At 34.7% G+C, this 24687-nt stretch overlaps 1 protein-coding gene across 2 annotated transcripts in view; it reads left to right on the top strand.

The window, feature by feature from the left end:
* Positions 1–3723: 3723 nt before the first annotated feature.
* GLS (glutaminase) overlaps positions 3724–24687 on the top strand; it is a 76862-nt gene continuing 55898 nt past the window's right edge. Inside the window, exons 1-3 of one of the 2 annotated variants that reach the window (XM_051985993.1) lie at positions 3724–6626; positions 22805–22901; positions 23243–23364. In XM_051985993.1, coding sequence (XP_051841953.1) covers positions 6256–6626; positions 22805–22901; positions 23243–23364 — 590 coding nt within the window. In that variant the 5' untranslated portion in view covers positions 3724–6255. The remainder of the gene's footprint in view (positions 6627–22804; positions 22902–23242; positions 23365–24687) is intronic. The other variant, XM_051985991.1, reaches the window with a different exon arrangement.

The following is a 24687-nucleotide window of genomic DNA, read 5'->3' as shown; positions in this document are numbered from 1 at the left end:
GACTATGCTAAGTGTTAAGATACAATGAAGGGAATGGCCAACTTTGTACAAATGAAATATAGATAGATAAATTGGAGATAATCTCAGGAAAAGTTTCTTGTAGAAGGGTTTTTTTTAGCTAGGACCTGAAAAAAATCAGTGAAGCAAAGAAAAAATAAAGAGTGAAAGAATTCTAGAATAACCAGTGAAAATGCCAACACTCAGAAACAGTAATTTCAACTGTAGAGTCCAATGGAGGCACGCGAAGTATAATAATATCAGAAAAGGGTCAGGTTTGAAGAGCTTTAAATGCCAAATAGAGGATTTTATATTTGATACTGGAGGTAACAGGTAGTCACAGGGAAAGTATGGGAAAAAGTATGTATGACCATTAGAGGACAGAGAACTTGTGTGAGTGATAAACAATAGCAGTTCAGAATCCCTAGGTTGCAAGTACAGAGGATAAGGCTGGGAGTATATCTTTGAAGAATCAACTTTTTGGGATATGATGATTTTAGGCAGAGTCCTCTCAAATTGTTAAACAATGCCTATGCAGGGAATGGATGGAAGAACATATTTATTTTTCCTTTGTAGGCAGATTGGACAAGGTCTGGAGATAAAAGGAGGAAGTTCTATGGAAAGTGCAATTTCAATCCTCTTGAGGCAGATGAGAAGATTAGATTATGATGCAATGGTGTCTAGTCTTAGGGCATTAGGCAGAGATGGAAGAGGCCTGGGAGCAAGGCAAGCAGTGTGGAATTGTCAGAGCCTGGGAACTTCCTAGTCAAGGAAATATTCTGTAGAATATTTCCATTAAGAGATCATTTCTGTTTTTCTATCCATAAATACAAATTAGCAGTTTATTAATTTGCTAATGTAGGTTTATAAAATAGCATTCTAATTGGTTTCTTTGCTTTAAGTCTCTTCTCTTTAATTTATCAATCCACTCACCTCCAAAATGATTTTCCTAAAATGCAGGTCTGATCACATATGTCCTGCCTTGCCTCCCTTTCAATACCAATGTCTCCCTATTTTTTCCAGGTTCAAAGATGAAGTTCTCTGTTTGACATCTGAACATCTTTAAAACCTGACTTCTTCCTACTTTTCCAGTCTTTTTACACATCTCTTCTCACCATATAGTATAGAATCTAGCAATACAGGCCTTACTTGCTATTTCCAACATAATACTACAATGCCAGGCAACATTACCTTATTACTGGTTTTCATCTCACCTTTTTACCTCATGCCTGGAATTTTCTCTCAACTAACCTCTGCCTCTTAATTTCTCTGGCTTCATTTAAAACAGCTCAAATCACACTTCTGCAGGAGATCTTTCTTGACTGTCCAGCTGCTAGTGTCTTCCTGAGATTTTATTTTTATCTTTTACATACCTAGTTATTTAAATGTTTTCTTCCCTATTAGAATGTGTGCTCCTTAAAGTCAGGGAGCATTTTTTTTGGTCTTTCTTTGTATCTCCAGCATTTACCACAGTGTCCAGCCCATAATAAACACTTAATAAATGCTTGGTTACTGACACCATAGTTGATAATTTGAATCTAAGTGTAGAGTCAAAATAACTCTCTGTTATAAAAGAGATTATATATCATACAAAGCACTTTTCTCATAGGAGCCCTATGAAATATAGGTAGTGCATATGTCATTTAACCAAAGAGGAAAATGAAGCTCCCAAATGTTTATAGTAGAATAGATTTAAATCTGAAAGGGACTAACTAATCCAATATCTTCATTTTCCAGTTAAGGAAACAAGCCTAAAAAGGTTTTGACTTTTCTAAGATCACATAGCAGTTAAATGATAGACTACTTATTTATAATCCTAGTCCTTTTACTGTAAATGCATCTCCTTTTCCAATGTAGCATGAAATTAATAAAATAATTAAAATAAAATAAATTTGCTGAAGATTACTCAGATACTAGTTCAAGTAATTGATTGGCTCCTCTGGGACTATGCAGAGCTGACCAAGTAGTCAAAAATTTGGTGGGACAAGCCAACAAACCATCTATTTGGATAGACGATAGAAGCAGTGAACCTGGAAACGTTAATACCAATGTACAATAGATTGGTGCTCTCATAACTTGCAATTAACACCCACTGTGAATTTGATATGCATGTGTATGTGTATGTATGTATATACATATATATATGTATGTATGTATATATATGTTTTTATATTAGAATACAATGTTTGTGATCTCCCAAATCTTTGTCCTTCTAATAATGCAGATCATATTCAATCTGTCTACAAATCTTCTGTAACTATTGTCCAAGTCTTTTCATAAATTTTCCACAAGGATTCTATCATTCTTGCTCTCTCCTGAGAGGACACCAATGGAACACAGGGGCTATCCATTAGTTGTTCCTCATTCTTGTTGTGACAAGCCCATCATTTTGATCATACCTTTGATAAAATCCATTATTCTAAAAATGTCTATGTATTTACCCTCATTTTATCTGTATTTTACAAGTAGTTTGTCCCCCTTTTTGTTTTTTTCCAACTGTTTCCATATAACTGGTACCCTGGATACTGAGTTCAGATTTATTTAATTGTCTTCATAGCATCTTGAAATCTTTAATTGTATTTTGAGATGTTTTCTAAATTAGATTTAGTTATTTTAAGGGAGAAATTAGATGAATTTTTAAAAGAGATGCTTTCATGATCTGGTGGTTTCAAACTTTCATTTGTGTTTTCAAAAGCAGGAATAGAAATTTATCAAATACTTGATAAAATTTATATAGGAGAATTTGCCTTCAGAAGGGATGACTTCCTTTTATATTAATATATATACTTTATCTTTTTGAATATATATATTTTCTAATTATGGTACTGAAGAAATCTTTTAGGAGTGCCTTTCTTGGAAAATAAAGAGAAAAGACATTAACTGACTATTTATTAGAAGGCAAATACTGAAGTTGAAACTTAAATATTTTCTTCACATTATGTGAAAACAGGATTCTCCAGAAAACACTGATGCTGGGAAAAACTGAAGACAAAAGGAGAAGGGGATAGATAATGTCATGGAATAACATACATGAGTTTGGATAGACTTCGACAGATAGTGGAGGACAGAAGGGCCTGACATACTATAGTCCATGAGGACACAAAGAATCAGGCACCATTGAATGACTAAATAATATGTATTGAAAGGAAAAGTAAGTTTTACCACTTTAGCCAGTGAAAGCAGAAAACTGATAAAAAGAGGACTAGCACATATAGACTCCCTAAGAATTACTACAAAAACCACAAGTGTAATTTTAAGTTAATTTTAAATGCTGTCCAAATGGAACATGATTTTTTTTTGTGTTTTAAAATTTCTACAAAATTATAAACTATCAGGCATTTTTTGTGAAGGAAGGATTTGCTTTGTAACTTGGAAAAGCATTAAGATACTGAAAAAATTATCTCAGACTCTAAAATGCCTTCAAGATTATGAAAACTCAGAAACATTTCTTTTGATTCATCAATCAATCAATCAATCAATATATATTATGTACCTACTATGTGTCAGATACTATATGTAAAGACTGGGGATATAAAGAGGCAAAAAGTCTCTGCCCTCAAGGAGTTTACAAGCTAAGTGTAGGGGAATGGAGAGGAAAGAGAAACAGCATACAAACAAATACATACAAAGAAAGCTATATACAGAATAAACATATTATTATTATTATTTTATTATTTTAAAAACACATAATCTTCAACATTGCAAAACTTTGTGTTCCAAATTTTTTTTTCTCCCTACCATCAAGAAATCCAATATATGTTAAATATAAACATCTTATTATTATAAAAAAAAGTTTAACTTCATGGACCCCTTGAAAGGTCTCTCCCCAAATCCCCAGAGATCCTTTATATACTTTGAGGAATCAAAACTCTCTTAGATGAGAAAAGTCAGGTCAATGTTATCTGTTTAACAGTTTTAGAGGTCGTCTAAGGCATTTAAGATGTCAAGTGACTTACCCACAGATAATAGCCAGCCTGTAACAGAGATTGAATTGAAACCAAGATTTATTGTTTTTCAAGGACAGATCTCTATCATGCTATTTCTCTTTCAATCAGAAAATGAGATGAAGTGAATTTAATAATAAATACAATTAAGTTAGGGGAAAAAAAACTTTAAAATTAGATTCTGTAATTGCATTTATTTGATTGAAAAATTGTCTAAACTTGAAACAAATTATAGGAAAGACAGACTAGCTACTGTGAATCAAAATTATAATATTATGTTTTAATTCTAAATTTACTTACTTTGCTTAATGGTTTAGATTTGCAATTTACAACTTGCCCAGATGTTGATTCACTGAGTTTGGTAAGTTGGATAGTATGCTCTTGGTTTATCTAGTTGCTTGGAGTAATATTTGTTCTTCTTCTCCCAAACTCCTTTCCTCAACCTTATCCCTCAAATCTCATAATTTTGCCCCAATTCTGAGTTTTAAAGTATTTGTTTTGTTTCATAGGTTGCCATGATCAATGAATTGCCAATTTATTATATATTTGTAAATATATAAATACATATATGCATACATACATCTATTTATCTATGTACCTTTATCTATCTCTTTATTTTGGTAGGTCATCAACAGACCGGATTGCTTGGGATAGACTTGAAAACCTTTCTGTTTTGGGAGAAACTGACTCTACTTCATACTTCATACTTCCCTCTTGGTGAGGGATTGGAGAAAAACTTTTGTGCTTTTATTACATGTAAATTAGAAAAATGAATAAGTTACTAAAGAAAAATATAATTATTTCTCAGAGGAAATCGACAGGATGAAAGAAAAGCTGTTAGGAAACAAAGCAAAACAAAACAAAACACCTGTTTGGTAATGGCTAGGATGTGAAGTCAGAGGAGGAAGGAAACCATAATTGGCACCAAGATTCTATCAAACAGATAGGGGATTTACTAATACTACGAATTGCTAAGTTTTAATAAATAATATAATAAAACAGTAATGAAAAAAAAACTTTTAAAGTGTATCAAGCGACTTTTTTCATTTGTTTTATTTTTTAAATTGCGATATTCCTAGGATCCCTAATTCACTAAGAATTAAGGTAAGAATGAAAAGATGGATATAAAAAGTTTAGTCTATGTTAGGAGGAAGCTTGGACATTTTCTCTTTAAACAAAAAAGCAAATTACCTAAAACTATTTAAGGTTTTATTTTCAAGCTAATGAGTAACTGGTCTAAAGTTGAATGGCTGCAATTAAAAATTCTTACTTTTTTAAAACATATGTGTAGATCTCAAAAGAATTCCTGAGGAAAGGAAATTTGTTCTTTTTTTTCCTTTCTCCTTTGTGGCTTAAAGGAGCCACATAGCTGAAAGGATTTTATTCATTTTTTCCAAAACACTTCATATCTGAGTGGAAGCCAAAACTGGAAAGTTGGGGGGGGGGCGGGAAACCCTAAACTAAAAAACATGCTATTTGGGAAAAGTATCATGATCCTCTTAACGGGACTACTCCAGGCAGTTTAAATGCATTTCCTCATTCCTTTATTGGTTAGCTGGAGGTCCTGAAGCAAGCCCTGAAGCATCAATCCGTCCTTCTCCCCAGCTGCCCTCTGGTTTCCTCAGCTTTAGTCAAGATCTCAGGCCCATCAATTTTCCCCAATGTAAGGCTCCGAAGTCAAGAATCTTCCTTGGTGCCCACGGGGCTTCCATAGTTAAGGCTACAATCTGCAAGAATGTCAGGCGAGAGCTGGGGGGCTTATATATCATTAAGGAATCTAGGGGCACGCGAGAACTATCAGAAGACCCAAGACCCAGGCCCTCCTCCTCTTCCTACGTCAGTTTAATTCTTCATCCCCCTCTCCACCTGCCCCCCCTCGAGCACGGATACTGAGAGAAATTTGACTGTTCCATCCACCAATTAGAAGAGAAGTCTGTCCTGTGAGCCAATAAGAATTGGCGTGGCGGGCGGGTCGTCTCTCGCTTCCCGCCTCGGGGTGGGCGAGAGCGGAATGTCTCTGGCCCTCCCCTCAGCTCCGGGCCTCAGTGCAGAGCCCTCGGCGGCCGGAGAAACAGCGGCACCACCAGCAGCGGTCGCAGCAGCCCTCATCCAGGCTAGGATCCCCGCCACGCCGCCTCCCTCTTTTCATTCTCCACCCCAGCTCCGGAGCCCATAAAAACCTTCGTCACTTCTTAAGATCGACAATCTCTCTGAGGAACCGCTGACCCGCTGCATCCTTCCTCCTCTAGTCCGCCCCGTGAGAAGCCCCGCTAGGAGTGGATAGCGTGGGGGTGAGCGAAACTTAACAGCCGGCATGATGCGGCTCCGAGGCTCTGCGATGCTGCGGGAGCTGCTGCTGCTGCATCCGCCCGCCGCCGGGGCGGCCCTGAGACGGGGACAGCCTCTCACCACCTTATGCCGGCGCCCCCGAGAGGGGGGCCGAGCTGCTGCCGCTGCCAGAGAACTATTCCCCTGGCGGGGTGCAGGCACCCGCCAGCCCGATGTACCCCTGGCCCGAGGGCTGACGAGCTCCCACTCGGAAATTCTGCAGGAGCTGGGCAAGGGGAGCTCCCAGTCCCAGACAGCGCAAATGCAGCCGCCTACGTCGACCCCCCCTAAGGACGGCCCGGGCGAGGGCAACGCCTATGGCAACAGCGAAGGGAAGGAGATGGCTGGGGGAGAAAAGTGAGTCGCTTCCCTTAGCCGGGAGGCGGAGAAGGAGGAGGCCTCTCCCTTCTCTTGGACTTGGGCTGGGGAGTGGCCGAGGCCGGGATGGAGATCCAGGCTTCGTGGAGGGGAGGAGGGAAGAGGGAGGAGACGGGCGGGGGTGGAGGGGGGAGAAAGGGAGGGCGTGCAAAAATGCCGGCTCTGCTGGCTCTGCTCAGCGCTAAGTGCGCCATGTGATTAGGCCCGGGCCCCGCCCGCAATGCCGCCGGCCTCGAAGCCGCGTGCGCTCCCTCCTCTCCCCTCCCTTCTTCCTACGTGAGAGATGCCCTCGGGCCCCTCCAAGGGCCAGGGCCCCCTAGGTGCTGAGGAGGCTGAGGCTGGACTGCGTGGTGGCCACGCTGCCGGCGTGCAGAGCACAGGCCTGTTCCCCCTCCCCCTCCTTGTGCGTCCTGCTACCCGACGCCTCTACTAGGGTGATGCCCACGTGAACTTCTTCTAGTGACATGGGGAGGCGGGGAAGAAATGATGCTGGAACCTCATAGCCCATATTTTTCTGATTTGTCACACCTTTAACAGAGGTCGTCTCCCTCCTTCTCTCTTTCCCCCTTTGTCTCTTCTTTTTTATCCCTTTCCTCTCACCCCTCTCCTCTTTTCCCCTTTTTTCCTCATTATAGCTTTCCCCTCCTTTTTCTCTCACTCCCTCTTCTCCCTCCTTCTGTCTCTACCCTCTCCTTGTCTCCTCCCTTCTTTTTTCTCCCTTCCCCCTTTTATTCTCCCCTCTCCCTTGTCTCTTCTCTCCTCCCGCTTATCTCTCCTGTCCCCTTCCTCTTGTCTCTCCTCTCCTTCTCTATCTCCTTCCTCCCCCGAATCTTGCCACTACCGACGCCTGGAAACCTTGTTTTTCAAAGCAATAGTAGCATTTCTGAGGAATCTCCTTTACTTAGGTGCAGAAACACTGGGGAACAATATAAAGTAAACCAGATTCTGAGGGGAAATAGTCCTGTGGCTTGAGAAAGGCATTAAGTCTTTAACAAGTAGCCTTGGCTTGTCCTTGGATGGATTCTTTAAGGTGTACTGATATTTTAATCTTAAGCAGTCAAGAGTGGCAAACTGGAATATTTAAAAACTGTTTAATAGTGATAATTTCTGGGGCTTATGAACTTCTATGAAGAACCATTAGGAACACTTAAAACCAACATGAAGAAAACCAGATTATTAGGAAAAGAGTCCTATAGACGAGAGGATGGCATAAACTACCTATCCCCATTCAAAAGCAGCCTTGGACTATCCTCTATGTATTCTGTAGGATGTTTCCTCTTTAGAAATCAGCCAAGAAAGCCAAAATTAAATAAGACAAAACTGGTTAACAAAATTCATTTAAGGCATTTGTTAATAATAGTCATTAAAAAAAAAAAACTAAAATACGAAATGAATCTAGTTAAAAAGAAATTAATCTAACTAAATTGTACTTTATTCACATTTTGTTAGAGCTGTGAATTTTCCATATTAAATATGAGAAACCTAATAACACTTGCAAAGTCTAAATAGAATGTAGAATGGATTCTAAACTGCTATTCTGAGTGAGATTCTTCTTGTTACTGTTTGTTACTCTTGTCTGACTTGACTGAATATATGATTTCTGGAAGTCTTACTTTTGCTCCTTTCCATCCTCCACAATTGAGAGTAGTACAAGAGGAAGCTTGGGTTTTACTGTAGGAACTTGTTTTGCTACTTCTGGTAGTTAATGTTGTTAACTGAAATCTTTGCAAATGGTTCCTTGACTTGTCCATGTGTTCACTACCCTCCTGTAATTTTCTCAGAATGGAAAACATTGCAGCTATCTTTTTTATTTTAGTAAAAGATGTACAATTCTTCACCTTTATTTATTTTTAGCCATTCTCAAAGCAGGGCAAGGTGTATGTAGGTGGGTGTGTATATAGAACTACAAGTTTCATTGTAATAGCATGTTAACTTCCTATAATTGAACAGTGGTATTTTGTAACTTTGAGGCAGATTATCCAGAACTACACTGCCTGGGCTCAGTTTTTTCATCTGTAATGTTAGAGGACTGGACTAAATGACTCCAAAGTCCCTTCAAGTAGAGCTGACCTTGAAAATGATTGACACTATTCAACGTTTATTTTTTTCAGCAGAAAAAAAAAAGTGCATCATATGCTTGCATTGCATGGTGCACTCAGTTATTTGATGGTTTTAGTTGGCTCATTGCTCATTTACCACCTGTATTTTGATTCAGGGGAATCCTTTTATATAAAGTGCACATTTGATGTTTAATTACTTTATTAAAGTAATTTAATTACTTTCCCTAAAAAGTATCACCATGGTAAAGATTAGCTAGGTGTGCAATATTTCAGAGTCCTATTCTTTTTATACAGCAAAATTACAGTTTGGACATGTATACTTACTTTGTATTTAATTTATACTTTAACATATTTAACATGTATTGGTCATCCTGCCATCTAGGGGAGGGGGTGGAGGGAAGGGAGGAGGAAGAAGGAGGGAAAAAATTGGAACAAAAGGTTTGGCAATTGCCAATGCTGTAAAATCACCCATGCATATAACTTGTAAATAAAAAGCTATTAAAAATTAAAAAAAAAAAGATTAGCTAGGAAACTCCTGACGTTTCTGAAATCTTATTTCTGGGGCAAAGAACCTCTGGGAAAAGAATTCCATATTTATGCCACTTTAAGTTGCCACTTTAAAAGTTTACTCAGTTGTTTAGAGAGTAATGGTGCTAATAAGATCCAGTTAGTCCTCAATTTAATTGGCTTCACATAGAAAGTTTGCTTCTAGTCACAGACTACTATATACACTAGATTGCCATCTTACAAATGTGTGTTGTTTGGTGTCATTTGGAGGAAATAATGAGAAAATGTGAATGTTTGAAACTTGGAACTTGCTGCAAAAAGCATAATAGCTTGAACTCACTACAAAAAGAATGAAAGCTCTTCTATGCAAAGGACAGTATTCCTTTAAAATGCAGACTGGCATTCATATATACTCTAAACAACTGCATACATTATATGTTTATCAGTTTTGATCTGCTTTAATTAGGTTCCTCATTTTTTATTTGTAGCAGCCTTTTAAAGGAAAGTATTAGTCTTAATAAAAAGTAAAATTGAAAATTCAGTGTTTCAGATTTCTATTTCATAGATGTGGATCACTAATAGCATAATAGCTTGAATGCACTACAAAAAGCATGATAGCTCTTCTATGCAAAGAACAGTATTCCTTTAAAAAAATGCAGACAGGCATTTATATATACTCTAGGCAACAGCATATTTATATTATCAGTTTTGATCTGCTTTAATTAAGTTCCTCATTTACTTGTAGCAGTAGTAAGTACTACTAAGTAGTAAGTACTTAGTCTTACATCAAAGTAAAATTGGAAACAATTCAGTGTTTCAGATTTCTATGATTTCATAGATGTGGATCACTAACTTTAAAACCTATATGACTGTTTTTGTTCTTTGATATTTGCTGTGCCCAAAAAATTAATTTCCTCGTTATGACTGAGCCTTGCACAATAGGTAAGATATAGGATATAGCCTGTTCTAGGCCAGTGCTTGGAGCCTATGTAGCTGGGGGAGAAGGACCTACTAGGAACTTCTGCCTTGCTAGCATTGCTATCAGGAACTGTAATCATCTCATTAGAAAGCATTAGGACATAATTTTATTGGTAGTGTAGAACATATATGCAAAATAGAGAAAACTTGGTTTTCACATCAATTGTGCCAAATTCTATTTCAAAATTTTTTTCTTGGAGTATTTCCCTCTCCTCCCCTCCCAAGTACATTTAGGTAGAAATGTATATATAAAAGTAGCTGTGTACTTATAATTAGTGAATATACATGTGGTAATTTTGAAAATTGACCTGTGTTTGTGTTCTATTATGCTTGTACAAAAGCAGAACGTTAATGTATAGTTATTTGATATCAGTCACTATTATTTCAAAACCAATCTTAAAGTGACTCCTAAAATTGCCATTTACTTGATAGCAGCATACAGTTGCATAAGACAAGATTGGTTTGATTCTAGGCATAGTCAAAAAAATTACTATGGATTAGTAAATAATACTGCATTGTTGTAGTGGGCAGTGAGCTACTATATCACTGGTGGCAATGGTGACCTTAGGTTGTCAAACTGCATCTGAGTTTGTTAAAGCCTTGTTTTTTAAGTTGAAATCTTTTCTGGTTTCATCCCCCTGAGCTTGATAAAGTTCCAGATTAAAAAGGAAATATTGAGGATTGGTCTTCTAGCATTCTAAGAACTATGTTTATTAAATCCTAATCTTTGTCCTGGAATTGTGAGTGTAAATATTTTTTGGTTTTGAAGATATAAAGGACTGTGACAGCGTGTGTGTGTGTGTGTGTGTGTGTGTGTGTGTGTGTGTGTGTGTGTGTGTATTTAAGTTTTGTTGAAATATCCCTGGAAAAGATCTTTTTTTGATTTTGATTTTTTTTCTCATATATCAATAGAAAAATGGCATCTAAGATTTACACATCTTCAGAGTTTGGAGTAAGTAGTTTTTAGTGGTTCTTAAAAATATTATTCCAGAAGTTGTTTAACTTCTATAAAGGGCATATATAGGATTAGATAGTCTTAAAATACTGTTGTGGATTTTGTAGTTCTAATAATAATGGGAAATCCAGTGGGAGGGAAGGGGTAGAGGGACTATACAAAATCTTGATACTGGGAAATATTGCAAATTGATATTAAGTGATTTTTCTTAAGTGTTAACTATCTTTTCCCATATTGTTTTACATTTTACAGTTCAGTAAACATTAAATTAGATTCTTGGTAATGATAGTGCAAATAATGTAATAATTGACCACTGAAAAATGTGTTTTTAGAATCTTTCAATATTGAGTAATCTACTAATTTTGGTGCTAAATTCATTTTTGTTTCAGAGGTTTTTGATTCGACCTAACAGGTTTCAATATAGCTTGAAAATTGAATATTTTATATTTTTCTGTTGCTTCTGAAAAGAATACAGTTACTGTATTTGATAACATTAGTTTAACAGTGACTTGGCTTTAAGGGTATTTCTTAAATATATTCTCCATAATGTAAAAGAAGCTTCTTTGCCTTTTTTCCAGGCAGAACTGGCTACCTCAAAACTAGCTAACTCAGGAAAGGATTATCAAATGGAATTTGACCTTTTATTTATTTTTCTGTGATTTGCTTGTTTTTAAAAAATTTAATAAATGTGCTACTTTTAGCAGAAATAAGCATGAATTTGCTCACTAGTGAAATTTATTTTAAATACTTGTCTCTTTTCAGTAGTTTTGAGTAGAGTTGAGATTTAATTTAAGATTTTTATAAGGACATTGCCAGCTAGAATTAAAGAAATCTAGAAACAGAAAATGAAATTCCTGTAGTTAATTTTTATTTTCTTAATGGTTCAGTAGCACGAAATTCTTTATAAGGCTGTATAGTTGCCTCTGATTTCTGGATTAGACTAACTCTACTCAAATGATTTTCTGATACATAAAATACTTAAGACATAGAAGGTGTAACTGATACATTGGAAAATTTAAGTAGTGTTGCCAAGACAAAAGACCAATTATATTGTCTCCAAGTGAGAATCCAATAGTTAATGTGGTATAATGCTGCTGCCTGAAAAATTCTGTTACAAAAATTCAATGCTATTTGTTAAAATTAATTGTATATACCCCAAACCAGCATTTAGCTAATTTTATGAACCTGTAAAACTTAAAGCGTAAATTTTAAGGCAATTGCCATTTTTTGACTGTCCAACAGAAATTATTTGGTGATGGTCATTATCATTTGTTGGTGGATAAAGAAGCAAGACATTTTAAAATGAAAGTATCCTTTTTAAACCAACTGATAATGTATACTAATCTAGAATTATAGTTTTCAAGATTGGATATGTTTGTAGTCTGCTTACTTGTAGTATAAATGTATAATAAAATAGATTCTTTAAGTGACCAGCTTAAAAAGCTACCAGCCCAATTCCCTAGAAGTAATTAAATCTGAGAGAAATTAGCTTTATTACTCCTAAAATATTAAATTATGGATTTCCGTGATAAGATTGGGAATGAGATTATCCAATGTGAATTTTGCAAGTGGCTGAAACTTAATTCATTTAAGTAGCAAAATTTTTGATTTAATATTTTTTTATGTAAATGACTTCAAAATGTACTAAACATCTTCCTATCTTATATATTTAACATTTTGTTGATTTTGTATGATCTTGACCACATCACTTACCTATTGGGATCTTCAGTTTTTTCATCTGCAAAATGATATGCTTGCACTTGAATATTTTAATTTTTTGTGTATCATAATAACAATAGCTTGTACTATGTAGTGCTTTAAGGTTTACAAAGTGCTCTACAAACATCCCATTTTATTTTCAAGACAACCCTATCATGGAAGTGGGTGCTGTTGTTATCCTCATTTTACAGATGAGAAAACTAAGGCAGAGGAGTAGAATGATAGGTCCTGGGTTACATAGCTAGTAAATATCTAAGAAGGTTTTTGAACTCAATTCTTCCTGAGCATTAGTCCAGTGATATAATCCACTTAGACCACCTAAATGTATATGAATCTTTTTGACAATCTAAAACTTAATCCCTCTCAAAAAATTATACTTAAACCTATAAAATGCAAGGTATTGCCATGAGGAAGCTAAGGCTGGTAGATTTCTTGAGCTTGGGAATTCTGGACTATAATAGAGCTAAACCTAAGGGGTATCTGCACTGTCTGACTACCAGTATTACGTATCTCTGGAAGTAGAGGATCATCAGTTTTCCTAAGGAGAAATAGCAAGTCTGAAATAGCATGTGAGAAATTCGATCAATAGTAGGATTGCCTATGCCATATATAGAGTCACACTTCCAGACAATAGGAGATAGAGACCAAGTCTCAAAAACAAATTTAAAAACTCAATTTAAGATTATATAGGAAACCAGTTATATGAGTACAATTATCAAGGTATTATTAAAAAAAAAAAAAAATAAGTTCATAGCTCTCAGATTAAGAAAGCACTAAATTAGAGGTCTCTTCCAACTCTAAATCCCATGCTTTTTAATTGCTCCTCATTAAATGACCTCAGGCTGTGCTTTTTCATGACTTGTTTTTTTTTTTCTTTTTCTTTCATTGTTACTTTTTTGACCTTTTGTCTTTCTAGTCCATAATCTCCTGTAGGTTAGAAAGCCAAATAAGTAGCGCTTTTAGAATTATCTAAAGTAAACTCCTGTGAACCCGTTAATAAAAAACAGGAACATTATTGCATGAACTTTATGGCATCTGTATTTTAGCTGCTCATAATCTTAGAAATTTAAGGTTTGGGAAATTTAAGGTTTATCTCTTGGGAACTCTAGAAATCATCTTTCCAAACTTCTTATTTTATAGTTTGAAAATTGAGGTAAGAGAGAGTTAAAAAATATATCCTGCTGTAAAGGAAAAAGCCTTTTTTGCTTAGTTCTGTATTCTTAGAAATGTAGATTGTTGAAATTGTTAAACAAGTGATCTTAATAAGAGAGAGTGATGTTGTTTATCTTTCAAAAGATGCAAGTGTAAGCATTCTTACCTCGCTTGACTCAATAGTTGTATCCATAAAGCAGAACTTTTGATGATGGAAATTTTGATGACCCAATTGGTCCTCAGAAACTAGGCATTCAGATAAGATAGTCTTTTGGCAAGGCTTGTAATCAAAGCTGTTCCAGCTATTAAATCCTGGCACTTTGCTGTTGTATAATCTGCAAAAGATCCAAAGTTATTTTCATGCTAAGATGAGATAATTGGACTAGGACTTAGTTGAGGACTTAAAACATAAAGTTTTTGAAGCTAGGAGTGTATCTTACAGATCAGCTAGTCTAACTCTGATTTTATATATGAAGAAAACTGCCAGTAAGTAGTCTGGTGCCATTTAGTACTAATCTGTTTCTTTCATGTAATTGCTGATATAATTGAATTAAAACAACATAGAAGTTTATTTTTAATTGCATCCTTTTATTAATGGAAAATTTTTTAAATGTCTAATTTGAGCACTTAAAAATATTGTTTTCAAGTAGGTGTTTCTAAAATAAGACTAGATAATCTGTGGCTGGTTATCTAATAAATGTATATGCAAATATACATCTTGTATATATAAAACATAGAAAAGATATACGTACACACATACATATTCTAAATTGTCTAGATAAGGCAAAGATTCACCTGGCATAAGCAAATAGATTATATCTGTGTTATTATTTCAGTTCCAATTTTAATCATTTAATGGATGTCTCATTAAGAAGTCTTAGCAGATGAAAAGAGGTTGTTTTTTTATTACCGGTAATTATCCTTGTCAACAAAAAGTTGAGGTACATAAGCAGACTTTATTGCCATGTGAAGTTCAGTTTCTTCTGTTTTAACATCTCATGTGGACAAAAGATAATTCATTAGATTGAGAGCAAGAGTACAAATTTAATAATTAAATTTTTAAGTTGGTATTCATTGACCATATGATATGTAGTACATATACGCCCCAATAAGTAATGATAAAAGAACAAAAAGAGGTAACTTATAAAAGATTGTGACATTTATTATTCATTATCAATTTGTAGAATCTCAGAGCTGGGGGAAAAAAGGCCCTAGAGGCTACCTAGTGTACTCTGTACCTAAACAGGAATCCTTCTTTAAAATACCTATCCCTCAGAATTGTTATGAGGATCAAATGAGATAGTATTTAGCCTGGTGCCTGGCACGTAGTATATATTATGTTAAAAATGATGTAGTTGGCTTCCGCACCTCACATTTGCTGTCTTCCACTCAGCTATCAAAGTGATTTTCCTAAAGTATAGGCCTGATCAGGTTTGATTCAGCCAACTCCAGTGATTACCTACTACTTCAGGTTCAGATATAAAATCTTAATGTCTTTTCAAATTTTCAGTAGCTTGGCTTTTTCCTTACTTTGAAATCATACCTTACTCCATTCTACATACTTTACAACTCCTGATTGTATTGTTTACTGTTGCTTGAATAAGCCACTCTATCTCCAGACTTCTTGTATTTTGACTGGCTCTCCCCATGCCTGGAATTTTCTGTGTCCCTACATTTTTTACCTTCTGTTTTCCCCTGATCATAGCTATAAAATCCCATCTTCTGACAGAAGCCTTTCCCAGGATTCTTTAATGCCAAGTAACCGAGGCAAATAGGTTTTGTGGATAGAGCCTGCTCTTTAAGACTGATTTGTCCCCAAATCAGAGACAAGCTGTTAATACTCTATATTTAAAATACCAACTCCGGTTAAAGTTTGGTGCTAAGGCTTAATGAAAGAGCCTTGTTCTTTGCTTTCTAGACTGGCAAGATATAAGGATTTTCCTGATCCAAAGAGTGATTGATATGTTTGTGTAAACTATGATGTTATAGAGAGAAGATCATAAGTTCATCTTACAGATAAGGGGGAAAAAAGTATTTTTAGGATGAGAGTCATGGGGGATGTGGCATCTTTGCACAGAACATAGCATTGCCTGCCTTTCTTTTTCTCTCAGGAAAATTATAAGGGGGAATTCTGGAATATATTGTTGTCAGTCTTTATGGGAAAGTCCAGGTTTTCAGGGTAGACAGTTCCCATTAGAAATAAAAATCACACTACTGTGGAAGTTGACTTGCCTTCTAGTTCCACCTACTACAAGTTTTTACTTTGTGACTTTGAGGTGGAAAGAGACAAGATGACTTGTCCACGTTTATTAGCCAATGATGAGGATTATATTTTATCTCTAAGACCCCCTGTAAATGTACAAGACTGAATTTAAGTAGGGATGCCATGGAGATCCATGATTTATACGGTAGAATTCATAATAAAGGGTCATGAATCATTTTACACTATCATAAGCTGCATCAGGCTATTAAAAGTTCTATTTTAGGAACATTTTAGTTCATTTATTAGGCAGTGCTAAATTCCGAGAGCCATCTTCTGTGGGACTCTGTCATAAGTCTTCAAAGTTTTAATCTAAAAGTGGTGGTGCTTTAAGTAAGTCACATTTGTCAATTGTGAGGGGCAATGCTACATGTGAATATTAGCATTTAATGAGTTAGGCACTTAGCTAAATTAAGACAGTTCTACCTCTCAATGCATTTAAATTTTAATCAGGGAGTAGTGGCCTAGGTACCTTATTTTGGATTAGGCAGTCACTGCGATGATGAGTAACCTAGAACAATTGATGCATGTTTCTTTTTTGTTGTATTAATTTGATTGCTGCTCCCAGGGCAAGAGATGGAAGGACTGAGGAATTGGGATGGGGAGGGGGAGGTATTTAGGTGGGAAACATATAGCAACAAGGCTGGAAAGATGATCAAAGTGCTTTGTGGTGGATCTGGGGATTCTAATTTATATGAGAGTTGGTTTTGTTGAATGTCGTGTATATAGAACATACATATAACTGCAACTATTTCCTCTTCATGTAATCTAGAGGTCAGGGACTGTTGTCAGTTTTGTCTCATACATGCTGGGTATTTAATGCTTTTAGCTGCTGTTGTCTCTGCATAACATTAATCCAATAAGTACTGTGATACTTTCTGTGTTTTTTTAATTGATTTTTTTTTTTATTCCTCTCATTAGAATGATTGTCTCTTGTGCTTCTTTCCTAAGGCCTTCCTTAGCATCCTTTCCTCTCATTCTTTCAGTTGAGGATCTTGCCAAGTATGTTTTATTGAGAAAATTGAGGTCAGTCATTGAGAGTTCCATATTCATCTTCTAACCCAGCCCTGAATATTAGATATACTAAAATCCATTTGTCTTTTTTTCTGTACTCTTTCACTTAGTTACTTCATCACCTCAAGTCTAGCTTTAGTATTTCTCATGCAACCTGGTCCCTCATATTACCAATTGCCTATTGGATATTTCAAACTGGATGTCTCATTCAACACATTCAAAATAATTCATTATCTTTCCTCTCTCCAACCAGTACCTTTACTAAGCAAAATTCATTTATCTTTTCCCCAAAACCTACCTCTCTTATCAAAGATATCACTTTTCTCTCATCTAGGTTCTTAATTTTAATGTCATCCTTCATTCCTTACTCTCTCCAAATATTTTGCCAAATCTATTGCTTTCTTTATCCATTATGTGTCCGCTCTCTGCTGCCCTCTCCCTCACATTCAGTAAACTCCAGTGGTGTTCTCTGTTACCCACATCTAATCCTAACTATTGTATTTAATATTTAAAGTTTTTCACAGCCTGGCCCCATCCTACTTTTCCAATTTATTATACAAAATTTCCTTCCACATACTCTACAGTCCAGCCAAATTGGCCTATCTGTTTCTCACACATGAAACTTCATTGCCTCTCTTTGTATAATAGGTTATTTCTTTTCACTTCCATTTCTTGGAATCCTTGGTTTCATTAGTCAGCTCAAGTGCCACCTTCTACAGAAAGACTCTCCTGATTTTGCCCTTGGTTATTTCCTTTTCTTTTAATTCTGTCCTACGGGTCTACTCCTTCCCCTTTTAGTATTCCATAGTTCTTTATATAGGTTCCTTTATTTTGTATTTATAAGTTTAAGTTCATGCTATTTCTCTCTTAAGAATGTTAATTAATGCTTTGAGGGCAGATAAGTTCCTCTTGCACATTGTGGATCATATTATGGTCCATATTCTATACAAACTTATACTCTAATTAAAGAGTAATGATGGTATTTTAATTGATGTGACCAACATATTTATTAAATATGTAGCCAACCATCTGGTTCTAAGCCTCTTCTCATGTATTAATCTGCCCTTATGCTCCATTGCCAGATTCACACTAGTTGAACCTGAGAGCACATTGTTGTTTTCCATTGTTTCATAGACTTTATGATTCCAAGGCTACACCTTCACCATTGATATAGAATTATCTAATGTGGCCAATAAGATTGAGGCTATGTGATGACAAAAAAATTGTCCATTTTATAGTTTCTAGTCAGGCCAAGCTCACTCAACTGTTTGGCTAAAATTGGCTAAAAGATAATTTTTGATCTGACCTCTTTTCCAAGTGATTCCCACTTGGGAGACTATTAAAACTTGTAAGTCCATTGACAGCTTTTGAGAATCCTGCGTCATATCTATGTCAAAATGAAATAAAGAAAGGATTGATTTCTGAAGGTATGCTAGGTTAGTGTTGGATCCTACCTTTATCTGTTGACACCCATTTCAGGGTTCTTTCAACTCCACACACTGCAAGAATAGGTGGGTATGATTTTCCCAAGAGCAAAGACTCTATGTATGCTAGTTATTGTATCTTCCTCATCATCTAGTGCAGGTCTCTATGTACTAGCTTCTTAAAAAATGTTCATTGAGTATTGATTTTGTCATTTCCAGTCAATACATTCTTCCAAAAGCCACCTGCCTTTTCAAGCCCCCATTTCTTCCATGAAATGTTTTTTTTTTTTGACCACCTCTTCTCAAATCTATAAATTTGAAATCTGTTACCAGCAGTATCAGTTATTCAGTTCCTTATTATGTTCTTTTTAGTCTTTTGCTTTATAGGTCTTTATTGTGTCCTGATTTGGCCCTTCTTTCACTAGAAATTATTTTATGTTTACTCTGCATATGTTTTGTAATTATTTATCTGTATACAGAATATAAACTCTTGTATTCAGTTATTGCTATATTATTCCAAGGTCTCTCTCTTTTTTGTTTTCCTTTGTGCTACCAGTGTTGGCATATATTAATTGCTTGTTGAATGAATGATGGAATATTCCATCATGGAGGACCAAGTTGAAACATTAACTGGATTTTGAAGGTTAGTTTGAATTTGCTTAGGCAGAATTTAAGGGCATTAATGATCGTAGGATCATCTGACAGAAAGAAAGCTTTAATCAATGATTTTGTGACCATCGTTCCCATCTCTTTGCCATTTTGCCATTGAAGTACAACAGAATGCTGCATTTATCTATAGCTGTTAAAAACTCAACAGGAAGTGTCACCAAATCAGTTGCAATTTAAGAAAGAATTTTTCTAATCCTAATGCTATAAGTTACACAAGTGTATATATGAGCAATGCACAGTCTTTTTTAGGGAGCTAAAAATAAGAAAAAAATTTCTCTGTCCTTACCAAAATAAAAAAAAAAGCAAAATATTATAAAGTGAGTAAATGTTTATTCTCCCCCCCCCCCCCCCCCCCCCTCCGTAGTATTAGGACCTTAATTATTTTTCACTGTGGCAAAAGCCTGAAGAATCATATGAAAAAGTTAATTGTATGTTTTATGTATTTACTTTGCTTGTAGGCAAAGTAAACACCATTCACTGGCATGATAAATAGAGAGAAGGCTTATTCTGCAAGTTTTTTTCAAGCAACAAACTTCATCTAAGGGTAGTTCATTTGACAAAATCATTTTCTGTTAATAATTTGAATGTTACTGTCTATTTGCTTTGACAGATGGTGCAGTTTTTTTCTTCATATTAGGACATTAGAATTATTCAATCTAATTTTACAGTATCAGATGTGAATTGAAATAGGGAAGGTAAATTTTTTCCTTTCCTGTTAAAGGGAATAACTAAATACCTGTCTACATATATACTTAAAGACTGTCAGCCAAAATATAAATTTTCTTTTAAAAGTTGTCAAACAGTGGAAGAATTCACACTAATTAGGAAGAAATACAATATCTAATATATTCTAGCATAAAATGTTTTATCTTAAAGATTGCAGACTTTTAAAATAGTTCATCCTAAAGTTCATATATTTGCAAATTTCTAAAAAAGCCAAATTTATAACTAACTTAAAGAGCAAATACATAAACTGAAAACTAAATTATAGGAAAGAGAATATTAGGAAGCAACTTTATACATGTAGCATTTGTTAAAATGAATTATTGCATAATTTTTTCATAATCTAATAAATGTTTAGATATTTAGAAATGGTTCTTTCAGACAGTCTAACAGTGCTGTTAACATAGACTTTGCTGCGTGGCAGTTTCTACAGAGGGACTGTGTTCTATAATTTTCCTGTCTTAGTTGCCAGCATACCTGTGAGTCTTCCAGTATTTTGTTAATTTGATTCCTAAATTCAGTAATGGAAAATAAACTTTTTTTGTAGTTGTTATTGATGGAGAATGTGGACTCAGAATTGTTTTTGGTGAAAGTTTGATATTTATTACTGGTATAAGAGTTCAGATATAACAAAAGTGTAAAAATATATAGATAAAATTAAATTTCAATGAACTTGAGTAGTCTTAAATTTTATAAATAAATATTGGTAGAGCAAGATGATGACTCAATGTCTTTTGCTATTTTCTTAACAAGGAAGTGATGGCTGGTGCTTTGAGGGAGCAATATTCTATATTGTCTATGTTTCTAGTACTTTGTAGTGATATTGAGAATGAAAACCTGAAGACTCAATATAATCTAAGATAGAATGTCTATTTGTAAAAGACTTCTAACAATGGTTAGAAAGATCTAATTACTAATTAAGACTACTTGACCATATCATCTTATTCCCTCAACATTCTAATGGGAGTCTCTAGTTGAGACTATAGTGATTTTATTATTAAAATCACATTTGTATTTATGGTTCTTGGAGTTTAAATCTGTGTATTTAGATACTTAAGTGGAATCTGTAGTCTTACTCACGGCCAAGTCTCTTAATCTTTTCTGTTTTGTTTTCCTTAAATAGAAGTCTTTTAAGAGAGTTAGGTGGCCTACAAGATCTTTACCAGCACAGTATGTAATCCCATGTTAAACTATGTAGGCTGGAGTAAACTCCTATCTTTTGTAATTTTTATTTGATTTTTTCATTTGTTCTCTATAGAAAAGCCACTTGATTCCCTTTGAAGCCTTCAACTAGTTCTTTTGGTATTTTGACAGTTTCCCAGGTAGTAAAATGCTCATTGTTTACCTATTTTCTTTCAGTCTTTGCTACATGAGTGTTTTCTTTCTTGTTCATGCAGATCTTTAAAGATTTATTTTCCTTCATCCAAGTTCTGGGCTGGGCTTGGTTCAGGCTTATGCGTGGTAAATTAGTTTCAATCCTTCAAAAAAGAGATTTACTTAGCCATAACAGAGGAAGAATATTAATTATGCTAAGTATTTCAAGCTGATTCACTTCATGAAGCTGTCCTTCATTATCCATCAGGTAGGCTTCTGAGAGCCTCTGGACCTCCACTGGCTGCTTTAAGTCTCAAGGATGGTCCTTGATGCCTTTTAAGGGATCAATACCAAGGATTATACCAATATTAAAACCCTAGGAGACTAGGATAATGTTGGTGTTCCTTGAGCCTGTGGCACTGGTCTTATTATTCCTTGGACAAGATACTCTTATATCCTGACTATTTTCACCAAATATTCTTCGTGAAATGCTGTCCTTCAACCTTGCTTCTTGATTTCTCTGAATTTCTTCAAGTCCTATTAAATCTTTTGTACAAGAAACCTTTTTTGATCCTTCTTAATTCTAATGCCTTATTTCTGTTAATTTATTTTCAATTTATCCTGTATATAGCTTCTCTGTACGTAGTTATTTACTTTCCCCCATTAGAGTATGAACTTCTTAGGAACTTATACCTTTCTTTGTATCCCCAGTGCTTAATGAGGTGCTTAGGAAATAATTGATTCACTGATTGGTGCCTTTGATAAAAATAGTTTATGTTCTGAAAAGAGAGCTGATGTTGGACTGGAAAGGAGAAGCTTGGAGACAGGAGAGAGAGATACGTTCTACTATAGGTTGAGTTTGAGATGTCTTTGGAGTATCCATTTTGAAATGTCCACTTTTCCTATTTGGTTTTAAGTCCAACTCTGTGTTCAAATCCCCTACCATTTCCCACCTTCTCAAAGTCTTCCAAAATGTTAGAATTAACTTTATTGATAAAATAGCATTTTATTTGTTATCTTTAGAAATGCCTACCTGAATATTTGCTCAGTAGTTTTATAAATGATGCTATCAGTATGACTCTGTGCTTTAGCTGGTGGTTGAATTAAAATAGAATAAAAACTCCAATTTAAAAAATAAACATCATATTGTACATTAATAGAACATGGTATGAATGATATAGTTCACTTTAGTGTTTGATTACTTATTTAATTTTTGGGTATTGTTATTCTTTATAAAAATATCCATGATGAATAGCTGATATATAGATTGGTTCATAGTGATTTTCATGGCCAAAGTCTAGTTTTTGGTACTATAAACATGTCATATTTAACAAACTGCAAATAGTAATTCATACTCCCTTCCCCTTCCCCTTTATTTTCAGTAAGATCAAACAGGGTCTTCTACCTAGCTTGGAGGATTTGCTGTTCTATACCATTGCAGAAGGGCAAGAAAAAATACCAGTTCATAAATTCATTACTGTAAGTTATCTTTTTCTTCTCCACATTTTGTATATTTCATTGGTAGCCCTAGGTCTTGTAATTGAAATGTTTTAATGATTATCTACATGTTAATTCTCACAATTTCTATTACATTTTTGTTTTCATGAATTTTTTTTTACCTTTTTAAAATAACCAATAAAGCACAAATTAAATAATGAAAAATTGTATGGAAATTTCATAACAGTGATATTAATTATTTTGTAAAAACAATTTTTAAACAAATGAAGACATTTTTATATATTGATAAAAATGAATGTGCAAATTATCTGAGATATGTATTTACAGGTTCTCTCTCTGTGTCTCTCACTCACTTTTAATAGGCACTGAAATCTACAGGATTGCGAACTTCTGATCCCAGGTTGAAAGAGTGTATGGATATGTTGAGATTAACTCTTCAGACAACATCAGATGGTGTCATGCTAGACAAAGATCTTTTTAAAAAGTAAAAACTTGGTCAAAATTTTAATGAACAATTTATTGTGTTACATATGATTATATAAAAATTTTAAGTTGCATTTGTTTTGAAGATTAATGCTTTTGTGTAATTAAAAGAGATATTTCATGAAATCTCATTTTAATGAAATTGCAAGTGACAAAAGCATAAAAAATTTGTAGTATTTGGAAAATGAATTTATTTAGAACACAGAACAGTCTTATTCTTCCTGTCCCCCTATACTCAGATGTGTTGATATATTTTTTTAACCTTATAATCTTAACTTATAGGAATAGCCAGATTTCAGCAAAGATCCATTCTTTACATATATAGCCTATACCTGATTGTTTGAATATGTGTAGCTATATTGTAAAGAAAATACTGTTTTCATTTAATTTTTGAAAATTATATACTTTTAATTATATGTAATTTTAATTATATACTTTAATTCAGATTAGTTTGTATGAATGCTTGATTAACAATAATATATCTTGTACATTTTGATTATTCCTAGCTTTAAGTACTGCTTATATGTTTTTAGTTCAGTTTTGTTATGAAATTACTTTTACTAGATAATATATTCCCTAGGAGGCACAAAATGTTGTAAGATACAGAAAGTATAAGGGGGTGTGATAACAATCTGACATCTCTTGAGGACTATTCAAAATTCTTTGTGAATGATTATAAACTCCATTCCCTAAAAAATCTGTTAGGATCTAGGTAAGGCCTAAGGAATCTATTCTTTACCTGTTTTTACAAAATCATTGGTCATTTTTGATTTCTTTGTAGAAACTTAAAAATTTTGAGATGAATTGTTCTGGTTACCATGTGGGGATAATCTTAAACCATTTAGGCAGAGACTGTTTTTGGTTTGTTTTTATGTCCTCAGTTACTTAGTACAGCTCTTGGCCCATAGTAGATATTCATAAATATCCATTATTGAATAATTGGTTTGTGAGTAACTACATTGAACTGAAATCAAATAGAGTTTGCCAGGAATGATGTATTTGGGATAGTCATAGAATCCATTTTAGTCTGGAGATTTCTCTATTTTGTTGATGTTATATGAGATTGTGTGTCTTGTCCCATATGTGGAAACTAATTCTAAAGGATATTTGCAATGCCAACCCTTTGAGTGCCACTTGGAATTTTGAGAACTTAGTACAGTTATGGATTCAGGCAACATATTTTCTTTAGTATAACTGAGTGCCAGAAATGTGCTTTTACATTTATATGTGTAATACTTCTGAGATATTGTAGCTTCTGAGAAACTTGAGTAATGTAATAGGACTTTACAACATATATTTAATTCTCATAGTTATCCTTATCTGT

Source organism: Antechinus flavipes, chromosome 3 (assembly GCF_016432865.1).
Source record: "Antechinus flavipes isolate AdamAnt ecotype Samford, QLD, Australia chromosome 3, AdamAnt_v2, whole genome shotgun sequence".
Taxonomy (NCBI): Eukaryota; Metazoa; Chordata; class Mammalia; order Dasyuromorphia; family Dasyuridae; genus Antechinus; species Antechinus flavipes.
This window is presented reverse-complemented; position numbering and strand designations above follow the sequence as displayed.